At 46.1% G+C, this 26,749-nt stretch overlaps 1 protein-coding gene across 2 annotated transcripts in view; it reads right to left on the reverse strand.

Moving 5' to 3' along the window:
- The window catches only part of PROSER2 (proline and serine rich 2), a 40,861-nt gene that overhangs the window by 7,634 nt on the left and 6,478 nt on the right, over positions 1-26,749 (reverse strand). Inside the window, exons 1-2 of one of the 2 annotated variants that reach the window (XM_044928239.2) lie at positions 23,732-24,270; positions 13,428-13,646 (exon numbers count right to left, since the gene is read on the reverse strand). In XM_044928239.2, coding sequence (XP_044784174.2) covers positions 13,428-13,565 — 138 coding nt within the window. In that variant the 5' untranslated portion in view covers positions 13,566-13,646; positions 23,732-24,270. Of the gene's footprint in view, positions 1-13,427; positions 13,647-23,731; positions 24,271-26,749 lie in introns of those variants that run through there. The other variant, XM_006077738.4, reaches the window with a different exon arrangement.

The following is a 26,749-nucleotide window of genomic DNA, read 5'->3' on the forward strand; positions in this document are numbered from 1 at the left end:
GATCCTGTTGGCCATAGTATGGAAAACAGGAAAGAGTTCAGATAACTGAATACAGAAACAATTTAGACATAAGTTAAAAGTCACCTAAAGAAGAGCCGTGGTGATAGGAGAAGGAGAGAGAAGGAGATGGAGCTGAGGGATGTTTAACAGGAAGAATCAACTCTTGGTATAAAATTCTATTTTTTACTGTAGTTGTTCATCACCCATGCATTTCCCTTTTGCTAGACTTAACAGGAAAGACCCACATCTGAGGTATCCATGAACTCTGCACAGAGCTGTCCCATGTCCAGGAGGCAGGCACTGGAACCATTGTCAGCTGCCTCCTCACCATGTAGGTCTGTCCTGGTGCTGTGGCCACCAGACACACAGCTTTCATAACAAATCTAGCAATGCTACTCAATCTGTGATTTTTCTAGATTTAGTGCATGTTGGTGGGATCATCTTGGTCACTGTATGGCACAGAGCTTCCTGTCTCCTCTTTCCTGTCTGCCTCAGTCTTGCTGGATTATCGTACGTCCATCATTCAGCACATGCCACCCCACATGACTCCCAGTCACCATAAGACATTTCTCATTTTTCTTCTCTCCATGCAAAGCCAACAAATTGCCAACATCTGTTGGACCATAGAAAAAGCAAGAGAATTCCAGATAAACTTCTGCTTCATTGACTACACTAAAGCCTTTGACTGTGTAGATCACAACAAACTGTGGAAAATTCTTAAAGAGATGGAAATACTAGACAACCTTACCTGCCTCCTGAGAAACCTGTATGCAGGTCAAGAAGCAACAGTTAGAACATGGAACAATGGACTAGTTCAAAATTGGGAAAGGAGTACGTCAAGGCTATATATTATCACCCTGCTGATTTAACATATGCAGAGTACATCATCCGAAATGTTGGGCTGGATGAAGCACAAACTGGAGTCAAGATTGCTGGGAGGAATATCAATAACTTCAGATATGCAGATGATACCACCCTTATAGCAGAAAGTGAAAAGGAATTAACAGCCTCTTGATGAAGGTGAAAGGGGAGAAGGCTTAAAACTCAACATTTAAAAAACAAAGATCATGGCATCCGGTCCCATCACTTTATGGCAAATAGATGGGAAGACAATGGAAACAGTGACAGACTTGATTGTGGTGGACTCCAAAATCACAGCAGATGGTGACTGCAGCCATGAAATTAAAAGACACTTACTCCTTGGAAGAAGTTATGACAAACCTAGACAGCATATTAAAAAGCAGAGACATTACTTTGCCAACAAAGGTCCATCTAGTCAAAGCTATGGCTTTTCCAGCGGTCATGTATGGATGTGAGAGTTGGACTGTGAAGAAAGCTGAGCGCCAAAGAATTGATGCCTTTGAACTGTGGTGTTGGAGAAAACTCTTAAGAGTCCTGTGGGCTGCAAGGAGATCAAATCAGTCAATCCTAAAGGAAATCAGTCCTGAATATTCATTGGAAGGACTGATTTTGAAGCTCCACTACTTTGGACACCTGATGTGAAGAGCCAACTCATTGGAAAAGACCCTGATGCTGGGAAAGATTTGAAGGCAGGAGGAGAAGGGATGACAGAGGATGAGATGTTTGGATGGCAGACTCAATGGACATGAGTTTGAGCAAGCTCCTGGAGATGGTGAAGAACAGGGAAGCCTGATGTGCTGCAGTCCATGGGGTTGCAAAGAGTTGGATATGACTGAGTGACTGAACATGCAAAGCAGTTCAGCTCAGTGATTCAACAACAACAGAAAATGCTGCAAGTCTAAAAGGATTAGGGTTTTTAGCATGACGAAGGCTTCCCTGGTGGCTCTTTACCAGTTGGTTAAGAATCTGCCTGCAATGCAGGAGACCCAGGTTCAATCCCTGGGTTGGGAAAATCCCCTGGAGAAGGAAATGGCAACCCACTCCAGTATTCTTGCCTGGAGAATCCCATAGACAGAGGAGCCTGGTGGGCTATAGTCCATGGGGTTGCAAAGAATCCAACACGACTGAATCAGAGCAACTTTCACTTTTAGCATGACAAATGTCTCTCTAGTTAATAATTACAGCCACCACCGATGTCGTTAGGGTGACATAAAAATGCTAACAACCAAGAACAAAGATAAACATTAAGCCCAACTTTTCACTGAATCAACTGTCTTGGGAAATAAACTACTGCTCTCTACCCTCTTCCTCCTACTTTGACTTTCCCAACTCTGTGTTTCTATTCCCTGGACTTTGAGATAATCTACTTTGGGAGGTACCATGATTTCTGTTTGGTTGGACAGACAGTAGAATTAAATAGGCAGCTGGGCTGGAAGAAACCATCAACTTAAGACACATGCCCATTTCACACATTAAGTGAGGAGCAGATTTGAGAATGGGGGACTTCCCTGGTGGTCCAGTGGTTAAGACTCTAGGCTGCCAATGCATGGGGCCTGGGTTCAATCCCTAGTCAAGAAAATTAGATCCCACTTGCTGTGCAGCGCAGCCAAAGATTTAAAACAAAACAAAACAAAAAGTAAGAATGGGTTATATAAACCTGGCACGTCTAATCCAACCTCAGAGCAAGGAGTCCCAACATCAGATTTCATTTGGAGAGTAAGCTTAGGAAGGGAAGCTCCCATTCAATCATTTGATATCGTGCAACAAACTGTGGGACTCAGGGGCTGAGAGAAGCAACCCAGAGAGCATGCAACCCATCCAGCTCCGTCCCTGAAAGTGTGAAAACTGGCTGCAGAGGCAACGCTGTGACTTCCTAAGTGGCTCAAGTATATCCTAGAGTGGCCAAGGCCAGAACTAGTTTTCTGCTTGCTCTCTGTTCTCTCTAGTCATTTCCCTTTCTAATCACATACTAATCCAAGACCTGTGCTTGGATGCCGCTATTCTTGTACATCTGATCCTGAAGTTCCTCAAGCTGACATTTCTGCCTCAGTGTTACTGTAAAACACGAGACATAAATCATTTTTAATGGGGCAGATCGGCAGTCGGAGCCCCTGGTCCTGGCAGACTCAGATTCTTGCATCCTCCTCTGTCCAGCCTCTCTCGCTCGAGTTAAGAGTGTGGAGGACGGGCTGGGTGACTTGTTCGTGATCAGTCTGGCCTTGAGCCTTGACCAAGGGCCAAACACGCCATGGACTCAGTCTGTTGACTAATTCCCCAAACAAGCCGCTGCCCTCCACATGACCCTGCACTCTGCGTACCGGGAAGAGTCAAGGAAGCAGCAACAGAGGGAAGCCCCAGTGGTGAGGGCCGAGGGTTCAGGGCCAGGAAAGGAGCAGATGGTAGGTGGCCGAGAGAGCTCCTGTCTGTGTCTCTATCCCCAGGAGATGCTGCTGCTGCCTCTCTCGGGCAGGGATGTTAAAGAGGAAGACCTCGGCCTTGGGGAACCCTGACAGGCAAGGCAGCATGCACAGGCACATCTATGGAGCCAGGAAGTGGATGGGAGGCTGGCCAGGGCCAGGGGCAGCTGGAGGGCCAGGAAGTGACTGCTAGAGGGCTCGGGGTTTGTTTTGGATGACAAAGATGTTCTCATTTGGCCGTGATGATGGCTGCACATCTCTGTGAACCTACTGAAAACCACTGAGAGGCGTATTATAACGGGTGAGCCACAGGGTCTGTGAATTATATGTCAATACAGCTGTCATAATATGTTTAAGAAAAAAAATGCAAGGCAGCGGCCAGGGGGCCCCACAAGAGGAGGGAAGAGGGCTGGCGTCCTGGTGGGGTGGCCCCCACTTGATCGCTGGTGCTACTGGACAGGAGACATGCTAACTCAGTCCCCGGAAAACTAAGCAGAGAGGGAATGAGGATAAAACACACACCAGCTTTCTTGGAAAGGGTGAATGGGAGAGAATGTACGTTTTGTCCCTATCATTTGGAAGGTGGTAGGCTGACAGAATTGTTTTTTTTTTAAACTCCCCTTCTATCAATGGAGTTTTTATTTTTAAAATGTTTTCCCTCATAATATTCATTTTCTTTTTTAAAAATTGGAGTATAGGTGCTTTACAATGTTGTGTTAGTTTTCGTACAACAAGTGAATCAGCCATATATCCCTTCCCTCTTTAGCCTCCCACCCACCCCCATCAATGAAGTTTTTAAAGTGCATATTTGGGCTGTGGAGTAAAGGGAGGTTCTTTATGGCTACAAGTCTCCAGATGCTAAAAAAAAAAGCTAAAAGAACCGTCTAGAAAACCATCTCTCACCTGTGCTACCCCTCCCACCACACTGCCTGCGGGTGGGGTCTACAAGCCTCCCAGGGAAACACTGCTTTCTTCAAGAACTTGGGAGTACAGACATTTCTACCCTAATCTGTGTACTGTGACAGTGAAGAAATAATTTCTAATGTATTCAAACCAGAAAATTCAAAACGCCAAATCTACTACTGTAACTGTAACATACAAGCTTGAGTCTCCGAGGAGGACAGAGTCCCGGTCTCTGCGAGGTCTACCCTCTCCAGCAAAGATGGCAGAACGAGCGTCCCTCTGGTCCCGGTAGGGCTCCGGGAGGAACAAACTGGCCAGATGACAAACTCTTGCAGCGAATCTGACCAGTAGTGATAACAGTCAGCAATCCTAGACATCCTTATGGGAATTCTGGGGTGGGACAGGAGATGTGTTTGTAGGGAAATGGCAGAGAGGATAAAACCTTTATACTGCTAACAAAAAAGTCAAGAAGGCTTAAAACACTCATACTAAAATAGCAGCAGCAGAGTTAGTTGCTCAGTCATGTCCAACTCTTTGTGACCCCATGGACTGTAGCCACCCCTGGCTCCTCTGTCCAGGGTATTCTGGACAGGGTATTCCAGGGTATTCTCCAGGCAGGAATACTGGAGTGGGTTGCCATTTCCTCCTCCAGGAGATCTTCTGGACTCAGGGATTAAACCTGAGTCTTTGGCATTTCAGACAGATTCTTTACTGTCTGAGCCACCAGGGAAGCCCCCCAAACCCCACTTTAAAAAATCCTGAATTAATTCAGTTTTGAGGCTTCTTTTCTACCTTCATCTTCTTTTACTTTTCTATCTTTTGGCCACACTGCACAGCATATGGGATCTTAGTTCCGCAACCAGGGATCCATCCTGCACCCTCTGTGTTAGAAGGGTGGAGTCTTAACCACTAGACCATCTGGGAAATCCCATGTTTTTTTTTCTTTTGTTTTGCTTTTCTTTTAAACAAAGAAATTGGGTTTAACGGCAGATTAAGACAATGGTGATAACTCCCTGTGAGGGAGGGGGAAAAAATGAACCAGCAGAAATCACCTGTATCTTAAACCAAAAAGAAAGGGGGTGGGTTTGGAAATTATAAACGTTGTTGTTGTTCAGTTGCTAAATCCTGTCCGACTCTTTGCAACCCCACGGACCACAGCATGCCAGGCTTCCATGACCTTCACTATCTCCCAGGGTTTGCTCAAACTCATGTCCATTGAGTCGGTGATGCCATCCAACCATTTCATCCTCTGTTGCCCCCTTCTCCTCCTGCCCTCAATGTTTCCTAGCATCAGGGTCTTTTCCATTGAGTCGGCTCTTTGCATCAGGTGGCCAAAGTATTGGGGCTTCAGCATCAGTCCTTCCAATGAATATTCAGGGTTTATTTCCTTTAGGATTTGCTGGTTTGATCTCCTTGCTGTCCAAGGGTCTCGAGAGTCTTCTCCAGCGCCACAATTACAAAATATTATGATGGCTAAAAAAATTTCTTGAGATGAACCCAGATCTCTTAACCCCTACTCTCCTGGGTTAGGCCACCTTGGGTGTTTGTTTTGGCAGAATCTGAGTTGATGCTCACATTTTCTTTCTAGAGACACCAAAATGATCTCCCTGACACCTGAGTAAGGCTTTACTAATTTAAAAACCCAAGTTGATGAGAGCCCCCACCCCCAACACATGAACTAGGAGCTGAAACTCAACACAGGGGCAGCAAGAAGAGAATAGGAATCAGTCTCTTCTGTGAATGCCATGCTTACTTTGGCAACCTCATAAGAAAGCCCATAAGTACATGTGGCCTTCCCACGGTTTCATCACAGGGATTTAATTATGGTGATTTTTAACTAGTCCCCATTGTAATTTTTCACTATGGTTAACGTAAACCTGTACTTCTGGCCGGAAAGAGACACAAACAAGCCAGTGGGGGATGAGATATGTGTGCAATTTTGATTATAGATCATAAGAGTCATGGCTTTGAGAGCTGCCTTGAACTTCTCTGAACTGGCAATGTTATAAAGCGGTCCTGACCGATACGGGAACGCCTTAAGTGCATGGCGTCATGTGTGAGACCCCACATAAGCTTGTCACACGTCCCAGAGCTCCACGCGGCCGTCGGGTCACCACACTGTGAGGTCCCAAAAAGATTAAAGTCGAGTTTTATTCCATCACCTATCTGATCTGGTGTATAGCAGGCATTTACTACATGTTTACTTAATTGACCTCTCATCAAAGCTATTTAGCTTTGTCTTAAAATAGCCGTCCTGTCCAGGAAGTTTTGGGTTCAATCTGGGGAAGGAGCCAGAGCTCAAAGGACAGTGGAGTTGCTACTGACCAGTCTCTTCTCCTTTCCACGCCTCTGTTCTGTGTCTTCTCCTTGAAACTGTCTGGTAACCAGCGTGTCAGATTCTTAGTGTCCTGTTTAGACCTCAGTGGAGCCAGTGTGGAGACAGCCTCACCTCCACTTGTTTTACCTTCTTCTTCCACAACTGATGGGTGAGACCAAACGACCTCAGAGGTTTGGGAGAGGGAAGGGGTGGTCAGGAGCTGACAACTGCTATCTGATCACAGCCTCATTCTGTGACTTAAGGGCCACAGGATTTGTCTGCTAAGGGACCAGGGAGGGTTTCAAGACAGCTTAAAGGAAAGGGAAGGCGAAGTCGCTCAGTCGTGTCTGACTATTTGCGACCCCATGGACTATAGCCTACCAGGCTCCTCCATCCCTAGGATTTTCCCTAGGGAAAATCTGGAGTGGGTTGCCATTTCCTTCTCCAGGGGATCTTCCTGACCCAGGGACTGAACCCGGGTTTCCCACATTGCAGGCAGACGCTTTACCACCTGAACCACCAGGGAAGCAGCTTACTGGATATCAAAACTTCAAAAAGGTAGCAATGAATTTAGGTCATCATTTTTGCCCAAGCTAGAGGTAAAAATGAATAGGAAGTATGCTTGGGGACTTGGGATGTTTCCAATCCACTCTCAAAGTGGCACACAAATCATGAAATTCCTTAATTCCTACAGTATTCAGAGGGTCCTGCTCTTTCCAGCTAGCCAAATCATATTCTTTCCTGGAAGAAGCTCCAGGGTGCCCGCAGGGCAGAACAGACTTCAGACTGTGTTCAGTCGAAGAACCTAGGTATCCTGGCATGGGGCAGCACTGGTCCCTGGCAGTGAACCCCAGAGGTTTGATGAGATGCATGAGTGTCTGAGATACTCTCCTTAAGAGATTAAGAATATAGGTCACCTACACCCAAAGCTTCCTTTGTCACCCCGAAGAGCTGCCATTTATGAATGTCTCCAAATCCTTCCTGAACCTTTGGTTTTGAATCCCATCACCTCTCGAGGTTGTAAGTTCCAGAACCACCACCACAACTTTGTATTGTACTGAAGCTGTCCTTACATTTCAGAGGAAAAAGAGATCCTCTTAGTCAAGTGTACAAAGATTTGGTCAACTTGTTCTAGTTCTAGCTGTACATTCTGCTAGAAAATGTTCAGAGGAAGAATTCTTTACAAAGAAAATAATACATGGACACAACCACAACTAGCCACTTGAAGGGCTGACTTTTTCCGGCTGGGCTGGGGCTTCGTTGCCGCACACAGGCTTTCTCTAGTTGTGGCGAGTGGGGGCTTCTCTCCAGTTGTGATGCTTGGCCTTCTCACTGTGGTGGCTTCTCGTTGCAGAGCACAAGCTCTAGAGCATTTGGGCTTCAGTAGTTGGGGCTCCCGGGCTCCAAAGCACACGCTCAGCAGTTGTGGCCCATGGGCTTAGTTGCCCTGCGGCATGTGGAATCTTCTTAGACCAGGGAATCAAACCCGTGTCCCCTGCACTGGCAGGCAGGTTCTTTACCACTGGACCACCAGGGAAGTTCAGCACAACTAACCTCTTGAGTGATAAAGAGTTCATTTACTTCACCTTCCTAGAATAGCCTAGGTCATAACGGCAGCCATGTGGATAGCCACAACAATCCTACCTAAGCAGCTCTTTCAATTTTTAACTTGTACTGGGTCAGGAGAAAGGGTTCTAAAGAACAAAGATCTGTTCTCTTCCAGGCAACGACAGTTTAAAAGCTTTACGATACTCTCCTTTAACATTAGGCATTAATGTTTATCTTCTTCTTAAAATATCTTCTTAAAATAACATTTGCTTAAAAGAAATACCCACTTCTATAAATTGGAATCAGACTGCCTTCTAAAAGTTATTTATTTAGCCTCCCTGGGTCTTAGCTGCAGCACGTAGGATCTAGTTCCCTGACCAGGGATTGAACCTGGGCCCCCTGCATTGGGAAGGCAGAGTCTGAGCTTCAGGGAAGTACCAGAACTTGACTATCTTTTACTTAAAGAGTCTCACAAGGGGTGCATTTAATCCCATACAGTCTGGAGGCCTAAAAACACTATTGCTGATGAATCTTTTATGAGGTCAGAGAATCAAGAACAGAGTATAGAAACTACTACGGTTGATTCTCATTCTAAAGAGACAAATTATAAAAAGACTAAGTATTTAGAGTAAAAACATATAGATCCTCCCCAAATTTAGACTCTTAGAAAGCAGAATGTAAGGATAACAAATTTTTTTAAAACTTAGAGATTCTGTAGTGGTGTAGACAGTCCACTCATTCAAGGGAACCTGGCTGCTAATATGGTGTTTTGTAAAAGTCAAATGTTCCACAGGCATTTAGGAAACTCTGCTGCTGCTGCTAAGTCGCTTCAGTCGTGTCCGACTCTTAGCGACCCCATGGACTGCAGCCCACCAGGCTCCTCCATCCATGGGATTTTCCGGGCAACAGTACTGGAGTGGGGTGCCATTGCCTTCTCTAGTTGCCATTTAAAATCAAATGCCAGATTTTCTCAGTGTGTCAGTTCTATCTAAGCAAGACACAACTGTGAAATAAAAAGAGATGACAGCTAAAGTTGGCCCAGTGATTTTTCCATGAAGCGAAATGCTTGAAGCTTAAAAAGAGTCCACTGGTCTAGGTAGAAAGTACTGGAATGGGATGGGAGCACATCCTCCATCAGACAGTGAGAAGCAGGTAGGTGAGTGGGGTATGGACCGAATCAAGCAAACATAATATAAGAATATAACTGAATGACGTGCTTCATACAAGTATAGATTCCGTAATGCCGTTTCCACAACTATTCTCTATTACATAAAAGGATGAACATACAGATGAATCAAATATGTCACAGTGTTATTGTAAGATTTTACCGGATAGAAAAGAATAGAGGGCAGGCATTCTTTAATTTAAATTCAAGGTGATGCCCCACAATAAGATGGGTGGAATTACAAAATGGGTGAGACATTGGGTGGGAGGAGGGAGAGTTTTCCTTTTACCATCTCTTCTTCACTGGTCAAAGCAAGACGTTCAGAAGGCTACTGATAAGAGGCGGATAGAAGAGAGAGCATGGGCCCAAACAAGATGAAGAGGCAAAAAGAAGTGGTGCTATTCTCCACCCGGGGCTAACAGGGCACTTGGAGAAGCTGGTACCAGCAATTAGGAAGCACCGGTTAGGCACTGGGCATTTCATCTCTACAGTAACCCTGGAGAAAGAAATCACTATCCCTCTCAGCCCCCCACCCCTTTTTGAACTGATGGAGAAAGTGATTAAGTAGCTGTTCCAGCTTACAAAGGGAGGCAAATTTAACTTGAACCCAGGCATGTCTCCAATATCCTGTGTTTATTACTATTCTGAGCTGCTTTTCAGGCTACTGAGTAGCATCAGTAAAGAAGAAAGCAACGGAAAAATGCATACAGATTTCTTGGAGGGCTTAAGAGGAATTATAAACACCTTGGGGAACAGCCTTCTGATCTATGCTTGGCTCCACTGTGGGACCTACATCCCCCAGCTCTGAGGCCCACAGCCTTCCAGCACAGGCAGCTCAGAGCTGTAAGGCTGTGCTCACCCTGCTCACCTTGACCCCCTGGGGTTTACAAATGTAAGAGATCTACAGTCTTTCTCGTCTTTGAACCGAAAGGTATTTCTAATATTTTACCATAAATACATCCATGATAAAAGTTTCACAATAAACCATTTCTCCCTGTGACCGGAGCTGAAACTTAACAGACCTCCTTTCAAAGAAGAGCTTTGGTCTCTGAAGATGACTCCCTGGGTCTCACGTCCTGACAAAGAGTCAGCATCACACACGTTCTCCAAATCTGACAGAAGGTATGAAAGCCCCACCTGCCTAGACGGACACTGCATAAAGAGCTTTATTTACATGGTGGTCTCTTGCAAACTCCCCAGGTTCATTTCACAGTTTTGCTTCTTCTGATTCAAACATCTTATTGCTGCTCTGGTGATGCTGGTCCCTCTGAAAGGCTCTGTTCCTTTCCTCCTGCACCTTCATGGCCAAGAGTGTGATGCGCCCTGGGGATGAGACGCGTCCCCCACCTGTTAGGCGTGCTGCTGGTAGGCGGCCCTCAGCTGCCAGTCCCCTTGGGAACTGTCCTGTCAAGGTCGTGCCTCCCTCCAGGGGTGTCCCCACCCAGGGCTGATGGCTGAGTAGTGGGCGTCCAGGCTCCACGCTCAGCCCACTGAGAGACTGCTGGAGGGCCTCCCGGCACCAGGGCTTCCTGAGGATCAGCTGAGGCCTTCGCTGGGCCTGCATCACAGCTTCTCTCTCTGCCCAAGTCCCACTTCCTCTTCCTTCCAGATGCTGAGCCCAGGAATGGGCCTAAGAAGCTTCCTGCATTGTGACCTCCATCTCAGAATCCGCTGCCCCGGGGAGCAAACCTGCAGCCTATTCTGTCAGGATGGACCACAGCCGCCAGACTGCAGGCTCCACCGGCTCCCTCACCTCTGAGAACGTGTTTCAGTGTCTGAGCAGAGTGAGAAATCACACACGGGCTCCCCAGGTGGCACCAGTGGTAAAGAACCCTCCTGCCAGTGCTGGAGACATAAAACAAACGAGTTCGATCTCTGGGTCAGAAAGATCCTCTGGATAAGGGCATGGCAACCCACTCCAGTCTTCTTGCCTGGAGAATCCCATGGACGGAGGAGCCTGGTGGGCTGTAGTACAGTCCATGGGGTCACAAAGAATCGGACACGACTGAAGCAACTTAGCACACATGCACGCAAAAAATCACACACACAGAAGAGACAGAAAGCGTCCTCCATGGACAGGTTTGCAGAGCTCCCTCAAGCCCTGTCTGTCTTTGAGTGTATGAGTGTGAGCCACCACAGGGGATGTGGTGGGAGGGGGCGTTACGCCTCATGTGAAGAGGGCACCCCGCAGGACTACCACAGAGGTGGAAAAGTAGCAACTTGCCAGCCCCAAATTCAGAGCACTAGACACACCTGGGGTCATGGTCTCTCCCAGGAGGAGACAGAAGGGATTATTTTGACTTTCTAGCAAAAGGGGCCATGGAAGAGAGGATGCTAAGAGATCCGCCTCAAGTTCAACAAGACAATGAATGTGAAAGACACAAAAATAATTCAAACACTGACATAATATACACTACACCTATTTCCTCAGAGAGCGAGGTCATCTGACGACCATTCGCAGCTTTATTCCCCGCAGGCTCCCAGGGCAGCCTTCAGACTATGCTCCTCAGTTAGCCACACCACATTCACATCAGGGCAGGGCTGTTTCCAGCTGCGCTTTGGAGAACAGATTCCACCAATTGCTGGAGTATTAATCTGTATGTCTTCTCTACCCAGTCTTTTAACGTGTCTTTTTAAAAACCAAGTTGTCTGTTTTGGGTTGTGCTGGGTCTCCGTGGCTGCGTGGCCTTTCTCTGGTTGTGGTAAGCAGATTTTGGCTGTGCTGGGTCTTCGTGGCTGCGTGGCCTTTCTCTGGCTGTGGTGAGCAGAGGCTACTCTTCCTTTCGGTGCCCGGCCTTCTCACTGAGGTGGCTTCTCTTGTTCCGAAGCACAGGTCTTGGGCGTGTGGGCTTCACTAGTTGCTTAGTTGCCCCGCGTGGCATGTGGGATTTTCCCAGACCAGGGACTGAACCTGCATCCCCCCGCACTAGCAGGGGGGATTCTCTACCACTGAGCCACCAGGGAAGTCTCAACATGTCTTTTAACATATACATTTTTTAAATTAAAAAATTAGTCCCCAATTCTCCATACTTAAGGATTTATAGGTTCTCAGATATTCAGAGAGTAATTTGTAACATATTTTTCCTTTGGTGAATCAATCAAATAAAATTTATTACATACTTAGCAGGGTGGTTGAAAAAAATTTCTTTTTTTTTCCAAGTAGGAGTCTATAAGATTCTATTATTATTACTATTAATTGCCCTCTATCTCTTTCTTTCTTATGCTCAGCATGAAAAGTGAAAGTGTTAGTCGCTTAGTCATGTCTGACTCTTTGTGAACCCATGAACTTGTCGCCCACCAGCTCCTTAGTCCATGGGATTCTCCAGGGATTATCCAAGAATACTTGAATGGGTAGCCATTCCCTGCTCCAGGGTATCTTCCCAACCTGGGATCAAACCTAGGTCTCCTGCATTGCAGGCAGATTCTTTACCATCTGAACCACCAGGTAGGTCCCTATGTTTAGTATGTGAAAGTATTAGTCACTCAGCTGTGTCCAACTCTTTGCGACCCCACGGACTGTAGCCCAACCAGGCTCCTCTGTCCATGGAATTCTCCAGGCAAGGATACTGCAGTGGGTATGTTCAGCACAGCTGAGGTTAATTTCAGGGCTCCATGTATCTGCAGGAAATTCATGCTCCCATTAGAAGGCAGGCTGAGAAGAACAATGGACCATTATTATTAAGATTCAAGATGAACTTTCTCCTGTCCTTCCCTCTATGAATATGAAGGTCTCCATCCCTAACCCTGAGGGGTGGGGAGGGCCAAAAGGTCATTTCTTAACTTTAAAGACTTTTTTCTTTTTTTTTCACTCAAGTGGCCAAAGCTTGTTGATGCTCATGTAAAAGTCTGGATGCTGAGAGAAAGGGATATGGAAGCATTAATACTTGTAAAGGAGTTAAACATCTGTTTTAAAGTGAATTTGATTTATCTTGTGAGGTGTTTCCCATCTTCCAGTCACTGGACCGTAAAGGTAGGTATCTGGGCTGGACTGGTGGCCGCCTTCAGGTACGGTGTGCTCTGGGTTGCAGCAGCCAATTCTCTGCTCTGCATGTGTGCAAAACTTAAGATGATTAACATCAAAATGCCACTTCAGAGAGAAAATATTCCAAAACATCAGGCCAGTTACCCCAAAAGGATGCTGTAACATACTCCTGAGAGGGGGGGCGAAGTCAGCCAACATTCAAGCACACAGAGCACCAGAGAAACAGTCACTCACCAGAGTGAGGCTTCTGGAACGGGAGCTGCTGGCCTGACTCTCCAAACTGCTCCCTCTGCTCAGGTCACCGAGCCTGCAGCCGGGTGATGAATCAGGGTCCATCTCCCAAGAGTCTGACTTCCGGTGATGGACAGGCATCCCCACAGTAACCCCAGCCGCTGGCTCACTCACAGGAAGTGGGGAAGGGGCCAGTGTCCCATGCCCAGGTGGTGGTCACCCCTGGAGGAGTAAGCACAGGGTGACAAGGGTTAGTCAGCACAGATGGTGAAGGCCTCGCGCCCCGCAAGACACATGGGCATTCAGAGTTAAAGTCAGCTGGTCTACAGCCTCCACCATTAAGACAAGTACAACCCCCCAGGGGAAGCTTGTTTGGTGATGCTCATTTCCAGTTCTCCTTTATCTCCTCCTTCATTATGAAGATGTAAGGATTGTTTTTATTGAAGTATAATTGACTTACAATGTTGTGATTTGTGCTGTATAGCAAAGTGATTCAGTCTTATATATATATACACACACATGCTTGTTTACATTCTTTTCCATTACATTTTTATCATAGGATATTGACTATAGTTCCCTATGCTAAACAGCATGATCTTGTTGTTAGCCGTCTTAGATAAGAGTTTCCATTTGCTAATTCCAAACTCTCAGTCCTCCCCTCCCCTGCCCCCTCCCCCTTGGCAACCCCAAGTCTGTGCTCTATGTCAGTGACTGTTTCTATTTTGTAGATAAGTTCATATATAGATTCCACATATAGGTGATATCATATGATATTTGTCTTTCCCTGTCTGACTTACTTTACTTAGTATGAAATCTTGAGGTCCATCCATGTTCCTGAAAATGGCATTATTTTATTCTTTATGGCTGAATAGTAATAAGATTTTTTTTTTCTGGCTGCACAGCATGTGGGATCTTAGTGAACCTGGGCCCATGGCAGTGAAGGCACCGAGTTCTAACCACTGGAGGGTCAGGGAATTCTCATAGTAAGAGTTATTTTTAAGGGAAGATGGGTGTACTAAAAATTGTTTTGGTGCTGAAATTCCGATGAAATCATATTCTGACACACCCCTCTGCTCTCTGGGTCTGTACTTCCATGCTCCGCATGCTCCGTCACGTTCAAGTTCTGGCTTCCCCGTGCTGCTCATAAATTCTAGCCTTTTCTGCCTCAGACACCACAACGCTATGGTTCCTTTCCAGCCTCATTACAGTTCAGAGTTCAGGGGGAGTGACAAGACCTAATGAACTGCTAACAGAAGACTGACACTTGGGGGATCCTAGACTTTGGAGGCCATGATGCTACTGCAATTTCTACATAAAATGCGAAGGCCCCATCAGTTAGTTAATACCATCGGGAAGCTCACATTTTCACTTTCAGAGACAAAGACAGTGAAACTGTCCCCACCCCCCAACCCAAGCCCCTTAGTCTCGTACAGTCCTCTGGCTGTTCCAGCAGGAAATTCAGTTCAGCCCCTGAACAATAGATAATCAAGTTAAACAAAACGGTCTAGAAGACCAAAGAAGCCTAGCGGGGAATACGGGAAGACACCGCCTGTGTGTTACACGTGACCTGACATTACAGCGAGTGAAGACACGGGTGTTCTTCCCTCCCTAGACAGAAGGCGCCACTGGAAGGCCTTACAAGCCCTGAAGATTCCTGAGGGGGCCATGAGCTAAAACAGCCCTAGGTACTATCTGGGTTATGTACAGGCACCAGTGTGTACATTACTTCTATTCTTTCTTCCTTGGGCTGCAGCACTTGGGATCTTCCGTCTTCATTGTGGCATCTTTAGTTGTGGCGTGGGAACTCTTAGTTGCGTCATGTGGGATCCAGTTCCCCGACCAGTGATTGAACCCGGCCCCCAGTGCTGGCAGCATGGTCTCAGCCACTGGACCACCAGGGAAGTCCCAATGCACGTATTATTCTCAGAGAAAACTTAATCAGTATTGAACACCGTCAGGTGGACCCTGTCATTTAAGACGTCCAGAATTACTGAGCAATCTCATAGAAATCCTGAGATGTTAGAACAGATTAAAAAAGAAATTATTCTTCACCCCCATTTCTCTTTATTTCCCAGGTCAATCAGCACTAGTCAAAAGGCAATTTAGGAGCGAGGCTAGGGAACAGAAAATTCTGAGCATATATACCCTTTTGTAAGTCACTATTATGCCAAATGATTTAAAAAGAAAAGACTTGAGAAAATGTTAAAAGTTTTGCAACTTAACAATAAGAAAGCCTAAACAAATAAGTTTTTAAAAAGAAGAAAAAGCCTAAACAAATAAATAATAAGAAAGCCTGAACTGTCCACACAGCCAATAAAATGAGACTCAGAAGTTCAAGTATCGGTGGTGAAACTCCCAAGAGTATCACTCTAATGAATTAAGTGCCTGCTGTGAGTTGAGCACGCACACACACACACACACACACAGCGGACACACTCAGTGTGTGAATGGCAGTGGCCGGTGACAGAGCTAGGTGAAGGCAGACAGAGGCATCACAGCTGCGTCCTGGGGTCACGTGGGAAGTGGGACAGGAATTCTCAGATTCCTTCTGCCCTGCAGATTCCTACCCCCTGACTCAGCACCGCCTCATCCTGAACTAAGTCATCACGACTCATAGAAAGGGGGGCGGGCAGTAAGGCGTCCCCTCAACAGCAAGAGGAAAGACAGGAAATGAGGTACTGATTCACCTCCAGTGAGGGACCTGGGGGCTGTGTGCTGGGTGGGACAGGACCTGGCTTGTCCTGCCAAGTCCCTCGGCAGACTTGGCTCGGGGTCTGCGCAGAGTGCAGCACGTGGGGCGGGGGCAGTAACTGACCACACCATCCAAGAGCAAGTCTTTCTCCTGTGCTTCTCCGATGGCTCAGCAGTAAACCATCGGCCTGCCTATTGATGCAGGAGGCATGGGTTCGATCCCTGGGTCGGGAAGATCCCATGGAGGAGGAAATGGCAACCCACTCCAGTATTCTTGCCTGGAGAATCCCATTAGCAGAGGAGCCAGGTGGGCTACAGTCCGTGGGGTTGCAAAAAGTCAGACATGACTGAGCACGCGTGCACACCCGCAGTTTAAAAGTTATTCTGATACTGGAAAACTGCAGTGCTTAGACTTCTACAAACAATTCCGTTGAAAGAAGATGAGGAAACTAATCAGAATTCTTCAGAAGCCAGAGGTTGTGGGGGAGAAAGTGGAGACCTTGGCTCAATACCCTTCACAGGCTCACACAGTCAATCTTCTTTCATCTCTTAAGGAATCAAGAACCAGGGGCTGTTCCTGGTCCTCATTCTCCAGGAGCCAAAAGTATAGAATTCCCCAGGAGAGCCATGGAGGGGGGACGGATTTCTGAGCGAGAGGAGTACGGGTCTGCCCCGTCAAGGGGACAGCCAGAGATAAAGAAGCGGGAGCAGACCCATCTGACAGAGTGGCCAGAAGCTGAGGGTCTGTGAGTTCACGACCACCTCGCAATGTCTCATCTCCTCGCCCAATCAAGGGCTCACGTTTTATGGCTGCAAATGTGCACGTTATACAAAGGGAGACCAGGGTTGGTAAGAGGGCCCCAGAGATGAAAACCACCTTCTCCCGGGAAGCAGAGCAGGAGGCGTCACAGGTTAACACCACGGAGGGAACCACAGCCGTGTGTGCATGTTCTCTGTTCATTTGTTAGGCTTCCTGTGTTTGTTTCTCAGCATTTACTAGGAGTATCCTTTTCTGGTGAGGTCCAGTTTATCGGGACAAGGTTGCAAGTGATCCACAGTCTTGGTAAATCTCCATGTGCCAAGAGCGGCCAGTCGTGGCTCTCGGAGCTGACAGTGCTGGTGGAGCTGACGGGGCTGTGGCTGGTGAGGCCAGTGCACGCCCAGCAAGTGCATGGGAGCCAGAGGGGAAGGTGGCTTCCCACCCACCCCTCCCCTGTACGTTCCAGAAAGACCTCGAATGGCCTGGATGGAAGGCAGCCGGCCCTCCTTCCACCATCACCCCCGTCCACCAGAGTTCCAACTGGCCACAGTCAGGCCTACAGAGCAATCCAAGGATCTGGGTCTTTCCATCATTCACCAAACCCTAGAGCTGAGTCATCTTGTCAAAGACCTATCTCAGGTACAGCAGCTTTCAGCCTCATCACACAAACAGCCTTGGGGACATCACTGGCTCCTCCCTGTCCCTGCCGCTCACAGCCAGCCAGCTGCCCGGCCCTGTTGATTCTTCCTGCACAATGTCAGCTGGTTCCACTTCCTTTCTGGGCCCCCTCCCGAGCACAGGACCACATTTTACCACATTTGACTCTGCTCTTCACCTTTTCCACTCATGACCATCCTGCTGGATTAATCTTGAAACACCACTGTGATGTCACCCTTCTCCTAAAAGTAATCACCCACCCCCACCGCCAGGCTGCAGAATCAAAGTTCGTCCTACCCATTAGGCTTCCCTGGTGGCTCAGACGGTAAAGAATCTGCCTGTAATGCAGGAGACCTGGATTCGATCCCTGGGTTGAGAAGGTCTTCTGGAGAAGGGAATGGCTACCCACTCCAGTATTCTTGCCTGGAGAATTCCATGGGCAGAGGAGCCTGGTGGGCTACAATCTATAAGGTCGCAAAGAGTTGGGCACAACTGAACCGACTTAGCACGCACGCCTACCCATCACTCCTTGCTTCCCTTTGCAATCCAACTTCCTCTCTAATCTCAGCATATTCTTCTGATGTTTACCATTCTCCTACTTCACAAGGAGCAGATGCCAGGTGCTAGAAAAAAACAGGCAGGTGAATAAGAAGCATCTCCTCCTCAGGGGAACTTGGTCAAGGTATTGGTCCTTAATCTAGTAATGGGTCAGACCCAGGCCTACTGAAAACATCTTCGGGGGTAACACCTGAGCGTGTGCATTTTTATCACGTTCCACACGTAACTGCCACGTGGTGCCAACTGTAACGGCGGGCGGATGCATCGCTGTGTTCTGCGCCATGACACGGCACACGGGAGTCAAGGGGAAGGTGGCCACACTCCCTGGGAGGGCTCAGGGACTTTCAGAAAGGCCAGCGCTAAGAGATGTTTGAGATTTCAGGAGACTGCTAATTAAGCAAACCGTGCTGGGCATTCGAAACAGAGAGTAAGCAAAGCTATGGAAACACATGGCTTGTTTGAAAAGTGGTGAGTGGTTGAGGTGAAGTGCTGAACTGGGCTAAAGCACAATGCCAAACGAGCTGGAAAAGGGAGGAAGTGCAACTAGATGTACGAGGAGCAGACCTGAGCAAAGCAGGGCATGAATTTTGTTTTGTTTAATTAAAAAAGTTAAAAAAAAATTTGGGGGGGTCTTCATTGGGGGGGGGGGTCTTCATTGTGGTGCTTGGGCTTTTTGCCGTGCACACAGGCTTCTCCAGTTGTGGCACTCGGGCTTAGCTGGCACATGGCATGTGGGATGTTAGTTCTTCGACCAGGTTCCCTAGAGATTTGAGGAACAATGACTTTTCCTGGGAAACTCGGGAAACTCTGCAAGGCCCAGTGGCTCAGGAGGTGATACAGGACAGATGAGTTTGGATTTAGTGAGAGAAGCAAAGGAGACATCCACAGTCAAGAAACCTGGGGACAGTCTAGAAAGGAAATGCTGAAGACAGCCTGGCTTTACTTGGAGGGAGAAACCCTGAATTTAAACTTTTCTTGGATCACAACTTAGCTCGAAATTAGCCAGACAAAGGCTGACCAGACCCAGCTTACTAAAGAATCTAAACTGGAACAAACAGATGAGTTCCCTTCCATTCAACTACTAGGCTTTGTCCCACTGGGGTGGGGGGAGGGGATCAACTTCTTCTGAGACTTAAGATTCCCTGCAGACAAGCTAAACGGAATCACAAGGGTGATTATTGTCTTTGCAGTTCCGAACATGAAGGGGAAAGTGATCCTCCTTAACCAAGTGGTGTGGAACTAATTTTGCTTAGCACGACTGTGTAACAACTCTAAAATGAGAACCGCTCCGACTCGCTGCCAAGGCAAACTCTTCACAAAAGATCTGGGTTGGGTCTTGGGGCTCTGAACCCGTGGACTGTGATCCAGGCTTAGAGACCCCAACCCCTGTCCAGACCCCACTGTGAACTTCCAGAGCCGAGGTACAGTCGGCAGAAGCACAGCCTCGGCTGGGAAAAGAGGGAGAAACGAGCTCCTTAAAAACACCCCCACTTCCCAGGGCAGGCCGGATCCATGTGCAAACCCACATCCCGCTCTTTCATCATCTCATTCTCCACTCACAGGAACATTGGGAAGTTTTGTTCCCAAATCTAGTAAAACAATCTGAGGATAGAAATTACCTTGAAGGCTATATCCTGAGAAATCCCAATATAATGATTTAACAGCCAACCTGCTTCCAAAAAGATAAGTTCTTCTTGACCTTCAGGGACATTAAAAATGCAGGAGCTTCACAGTGGAAACTGTTTCTGAGCCACCGTAGATCATTACCAGGTATGGGCTTTTCCTCTGGTTAAGCAGTGGGTGCAAGTAAAGATAAGAGTCATATTACATGGAAGGTATACACTCTGAGATAATATAATCTGAATATACACAAGAGACATTGTTAGCCTTAGTGCTGGCAGTTTTTTTTTTTTTAATATTTTTATTTTGGCTGCACCAAGTCTTAGTTGCAGCACGTGGCATCTTTAGTTGCGGCATGTGGGATCTAGTTCCCTGACCAGGGATCAAACCCGGACCTCCTGCATTGGGAGCACAGAGTCTTAGCTACTGGACCAGGGTCATCCCAATGCTGGCAGTTCTTAACAATCTTCATCTGTCCTAACATGCTCTGAGTTACTCAAAGATGACAGGAATCCTATTTTATGGTTTCCTATACTTTCTGTTTCTGTGCTCATTCCTAGTTTTACGGCGGTGATGTGCAGTAACAAAAATGAGTTTTATAATGAGAAATAACCTAGAAGATGAAGCTGTGATTGATATCGACTCTTTTTATTGTTTTATTAGCCCAGTCCATAAATTAAAAGGAAACAGAGTCCTGATATTCTTTCTTTTCTACTATTCAACTTAATTAGGGCTTTAATAGAATTCTTAGGCTATAAATAATCATCTCATTTCTCCCCCTAGTAATTTACAGACGAACTCCACAGAAACTATCATGCTCTGGTTATCACAACACATCTGATAGTGCAACACAGCTCCATCCTGTCTCCCATTTCACACATAAAGGACAGTTTCTGCATGCCCCCCACAACCACCCCCCAAGGTACCAAAAATGCACATTTAGACACAAACATACAGAACTGACCTGGCAGGTTGGCCAAAGTACTTTTGGGGTCCTGAAATTCATTTTCCTCCAAGTTTTATGCTCTCAAAACTTTGTTAAAAATAAAACAAAGACTCAATGCAACGTTCACCAGTGAGTTGCATGGACCTAATTAACCTTTCTGAAATCCTGGACTCCTTTTGGGACCACAGGCCTGTCAAAGTTGGCAGTTTTCGTTTTCCTAACCAATCCTGCCAAAGAGCTGACCTGCAAGACCCAGGGCTTTCAAGTGTCTCTGGAATCGGCCTAACTTTATCTCTTCAAACCTGTTTTCCACGATACGAACCCTTTTATCCAGCCTGGTCTCCCTAACGCTCTGAGCCACGTCTGGATTGCCTCCTGTCACTCTCCTCCCCATCTTCAAAGCCTGGCTCAGAAACGATGGCAAGCCTCGTCCACCCTTCCTTCCTTCTGGAAGTTGCTAGTCACCGCTCTCTCCACCTGCTCCTCCCACCGACTGCTCATCTCCCACCACTTGTTAACCATGCAATGCCACCTTTGTCCCTTGGATACAACTCACACATCAGATGTCATTATGCGTGTAATTCTTCTTCGTCAGTTAGACTAGACTTGCGGGCAAAGCTCCCTCTCTCTCTTTTTAAACTATAGCCAGGGATTTTGGAAATATTAGTCCCAAACTATTGACTTAGCATTCATTATATAAGCAAAATTTATATTTTATTTTAAAATTTTTTATGGAAGTATAGTTGCTTTACAGTATTGTGTTAGCTTCAGGTGTACAGAATAGTGATTCAGTATTTTGTGCAAATTATATTCCATTATAGGTTATTAAGGGCTTCCTTGATAGCTCAGCTGGTAAAGAATCTGCCTGCAATGCAGGAGACCTGGGTTCAATCCCTGGGTTGGGAAGATCGCCTGGAGAAGGGAATGGCTACCCACTCCAGTATTCTGGCCTGGAGAATTCCATATAGGTTATTATAAAATAATGGCTATAATTCCCTGTGCTACACACTATATCCTATAATAGTTTGTATGTATTTAATCTCATACCCCTAATTTGTCCCTGCCCCCACCTTTGATAACCATAAGTTTGTTTTCTATGTCTGTGAGCCTGTTTCTGTATTTATATGCATTTGTATTATTTTTTAGATTCCATGTATAAGCAATATATAGTATTTGTCTTATTTCACTAGGCAAAACTCTCTATGTCCATCTACATTGCTGCAAATGGCAGTATTTCATTCTTTTTTTGTGGCTGAGTAATATTATATTGTATATACATCACATCTTTTTAATGCATGCATTCCCTGATGAGTACCTGGGTTGCTTCCATGTCTTGGCTATTGTAAATAGTACTGATATGAACACAGAATTTATATTTTAAAACTCTAAAACCATTAGAGTTTCCTTAAAATGGACCTTTGACCTAAAGGAAAAGTTAAACGTGTAAGAATCATTTCAGACACGTTAACCTCATTGCGGTAATCACCCTTCATTCCTCGGTCATATTCAGAGACCAAAGCCTTGAAATTTAGGAGAAATTACTCCCAGTCAACCTAGAGATTTCAATCAAGGACAAATGTGAAGCAGGAGGGGAGAACTTTAAGCATGACTGATGATCTGATAGAAGCTTGGCAGCAATAACACTGGAAATGCTAAGCCAGTAATGCTTCCTGATATTAACACGTGACAAGTTACAGGATGCATGCACCCATGTGTACATCCACAGGTGTGACCAGGACCCACACGAAATTTCAAAATGGGCTGCCACAGAAACAGACAGTGGAAGCAAAATAAATATGCAGTAGCTATTCTTTTGGAGAAGGCAATGGCACCCCACTCCAGTACTCTTCCCTGGAAAAGCCCATGGATGGAGGAGCCTGGTAGGCTGCAGTCCATGGGGTCACTAAGAGTCGGACACAACTGAGTGACTTCACTTTCACCTTTCACTTTCATGCATTGGAGAAGGAAATGGCAACCCACTCCAGTGTTCTTGCCTGGAGAATCCCAGGGACGGGGGAGCCTGATGGGCTGCCGTCTATGGGGTCACACAGAGTCGGACACGACTGAAGCGACTTAGCAGCAGCAGCAGCTATTCTTTAGTATGGGCTCTTTCTCCATGTCAAGAAAACAAAAGCCTTGAAAAGAAAAGAACGCCTCAAAAAATACTCACTATGCCAACTAGCAAAGTAAGACTAGATCCTAGCACAGAACATCAAAGGAAAATCTCAGGCAGAGACTGGTAGTTGCTGGGAGAGCTGCAGGCAGAGGCTTACTTCTGTCTGGAGTTTTAAATCGTTGACGTGGTCAGTGGTTTAGCATCCTTTTCCTACGGTTTTGCTTTTTCTCTGAGTTGGGCATTTTCCTTACTTCTGAAAATGTCCTCTGTAAGAACTTAGGACCTTAAACTCTTAACTAGCACTCAAGGGTATTAAAGACAATTAAGCACTTCAAAGCCTGGCAGTTTTACTTCTCCAGAAGAATCTCCATGCTTTCATTTAGAGTTTGTTTTTTTTTTTAATTAAAAAAAAAGCTCTTACTGAAAAATGTAGAAAAACAAGGTTGGTTTCAGATCATCTCAATTGTGAATAGTTTCAACTATTTATAGGAGGCAGTAATTAATTTACTTAAGGCCATACGCCACATGAAAGTAATTGATTCACCTACATGTAAGCAAACACTTTCACACCAGAGGCCTCACCCAGGTAGGCTGGTTAACCTGCCCCAAGGGGAGCAGTCTTTCCACCCCAGTGTACTACCACTGAACAGAGGAGGCAGAAATCAGATCTTCCCAACACAAATCTTCACCAGAAAACAAATTTAACCAGATTTGAGTTTCGTTACTAATAACAAAAAGTAATGACCTAGGAAGAAGCAACCATAAAAGAATCAACAGGAGGAAAATCTAGCTTCATCTGATGAAATGTCTGCAAAGGTAGACACTTCAATTTTTGATATTTTTAGCTCATTTTTTTAAAATGGAAAGAATCCACCTGCAGTGTTGGAGACTTGGGTTCAATCCCTGGGTCGGGAAGATCCCCTGGAGAAGAGAATGGCAACCCACTCCAGTATTCTTACCTGGGAAATCCCATGGGCAGAGGAGCCTAGCAAGTTGAAAGTCCAAGAGGCCACAAAGAGTTGCACACGACTGAGCAACTAAACATATGCCTACTGCATTTCTGGATTGTTTGACAAATTAAAAAAAAAAGATCGAAGGAAAAATCCCAGCTTAAGTTGTTCTTTTTTGGTTAAACAAGCCTGTGTGCTTTCTCTTTATTCAGCAAATGTTACCAGAGCAGCCCCTGTGTGCTACTCCACGGTGCTAAAACGTAGAACTTCTTACTTGGACATAATAAGTATGCCTTATTGCTTTATAATGCTTTTTCTTTCTCCTGAGAAGCTCAAAGAAATTCTTGGCTGAGTTTTTCATTCCTCCTCGCAGCAAAAATAAAGCTGACCGAGAGCACGTTCATCCAGCTCTGGTATTTATAACACCTGGTGAGACCGGAAGCCAAGACCTGGTTTACATGTCTTATCTCAGGTTGAACAGATTTAAATCCAAACCGGAGGGGAGTAGAACTCCCGCAGGACCTCCTGCTGGGTCCATCCACTGCGTCCAGCTTTGAACCCTGTCTTCTCCAGCCTCTCTGCAAGCCCTGCGCCTGTGTCTCCAGAGGCTTCCTCCTGCCCGCACTCTTCCTGGACACCCCCCGCAATCCAGGAACAAAGCACTCAACTCCCTCCCTGTAAATCCAGGCCTGTGGGCACAGGCTCCTACCCCAGTTTTAACAGAGGGGAAAAGATAGGGGGCTTTCAGGACTTTTTCAAGAAATGGGGATAACCAATATGAAATAGGCTTCCCTGGTGGCTCAGCAGTAAAAAAAATCTGTCTGCAATACAGGAGTGTGTGAAAGTTGCTCAATTGTGTCTGACTCTTTGGGACTCCATGGACTATTCAGCCCATGGAATTCTCCAGGCCAGAATACTAGAGTGGGTAGCCTTTCTCTTCTCCAGGGGATCTTCCCAACCCAGAGATCAAACCCAGGTCTCCCACATTGCAGGTAGATTCTTTACCAGCTGAGCCACTAGGGAAGCCCAAGAATACTTGAGTGGGTAGCCTATCCCTTCTCCAGTGGATCTTCCTGACCCAGGAATTGAACTGGGGTCTCCTGCATTGCAGGCAGATTCTTTACCAGCTGAGCTATCAGGGAAGCAAAGCAGGAGACCTGGGTTCAGTCCCTGGGTAGGGAAGATCCTCTGGAGATGGGAATGGCTACCCACTCCAGTATTCCTGCCTGGAGAATTCCATGGACAGAGAAGCCTGGCCGGCTACAGTCCATAGGATTGCAAAGAGTCTGACATGTTGTAGTGACTCAACAACAACAACAAATATAAAATAGAATTGGCAAGGACCTGCTGTATAGCACAGGGAACTATACTCAATATTTTGTAGTAACATAAGGGACAAGAATCCGAAAAAGAACAGATATATGTGTTTGTAGATATAACTGAATCACTTTGTTGTCCACCTGAAACTAACACAATATTGTAAATCAACTATTTGTGTGTGTGCTCAGGCATGTCCAGCTCTTTGTAACCCCATGGACTGTAGCCCGCCAGGCTCCTCTGTCCATGGAACTCTCCAGGAAAGAATACTGGAGAGGGTTTCCATTTCCTTCTCCAGAGGATCTTCCCGAAGCAGACATCAAACCCTTGTTTCCTTTGTCTCCTGCCTTGGCAGGCAGATTCTTTACCACGTGTCACCTGAATGCTTCAGTTAAAAAAAAACCAAACAAACAAAAACGGAAATAAAACAAAGAAATGTGGACAACCAAATGTTTGTTGAAAAAACTGGAGGACTCTAATGAACAGTCAAGGTGATACTATGTCAGCATTTCAAGGACTGCTTATCAAACTCTCTGAGAAAAAACTTGGCACCTTGAATGAATCAGCACTGGAATTCGATGATTACTCAAATTACTCAAAATTTGACAAAGGCCTCTTGGCTACTGAAGCTGTCAGGTTCCCCACTGCTTTGGAAAACAAGACTGACATGAGAATTAGTTAGGGAATACAGTCTTAAACACACTGTATTTTTATGTGAATTTTCAAGTTCTCGGACAACATTCTTCCAGAGCTTGAGAAGGGAAGGGTCAGACGTCTGGCCCACAGTTAGTGGATCAAATCACTGACGTAGGTCAGAAATAGCTGGGGCTTCCCTGTTGGCTCAGTGGTTAAGAATCCTTCTTGAAATGCAGGAGACATGAGTTCAATCTGTGGCCTGGGAGGATCCCTGGTGCAGCGGAGCAACTAACCCCCTGTGCTGCAACTACAGAAGCCTACGTGCCCTAGAGCCTGAGCTCCTCAACAGAAGTGGCCACTGCAATGCGAAACCCGAGCACTGCAATGAAGAGTAGCCCCCACTTCCCGCAACTAGAGAAAACCCTGGGCAGCAAGGAAGACCCGGCGGAGCCATAAATAAATAAATAAGAAAACAACACCATCAGTGAGAACAAAAATACAGTTGAATAGCCATGGTTAACCTAACGATTTTGGATCTGAATTGACAATTAACACTGTAAAAAAAGGAAAGTGTTCTTGAGATGCAGTCCTCGTTGCAGTATGGCTTTAGCACCCGTTGATGTTAAAATATTTTTCCTTTTAATTAACTTATTTTTAATTGGAGGATAATTGCTTTACAATATTGTGTTGGTTTCAGCCTTACATCAACATGAATCAGTCATAGGCATACACGTGTCCCCTCCCACTTGAACCTCTCCCCACCCCATGGCCCATCCCACCCTTCCAGGTAGTCACGGAGCGCAGGGTCTGAGCTCCCCGCGTCACACAGCAAATTCTGCCTGGCTGTCTATTTTACATATGGTAGTGTGTATGTTTCAGCGCTACTCCCTCTCTTCGTCCTGCAAATTGTGTGGAAGGGATTTAAAACAGGTCTCTGGCTTATAAGGAAAATGAGCCTGCAATTCCTAGCTCCTCAGAGTTCTGTGTGGGAGCCCTGGTGTAAAATGATCTTTTACATGCCTGGTTGGAACTATGAGTTTTGTTGTGTTTTTTTTTTTTAATAAATGTTTCTCC

This window comes from Bubalus bubalis, chromosome 14, assembly GCF_019923935.1.
Source record: "Bubalus bubalis isolate 160015118507 breed Murrah chromosome 14, NDDB_SH_1, whole genome shotgun sequence".
NCBI lineage: Eukaryota > Metazoa > Chordata > Mammalia > Artiodactyla > Bovidae > Bubalus > Bubalus bubalis.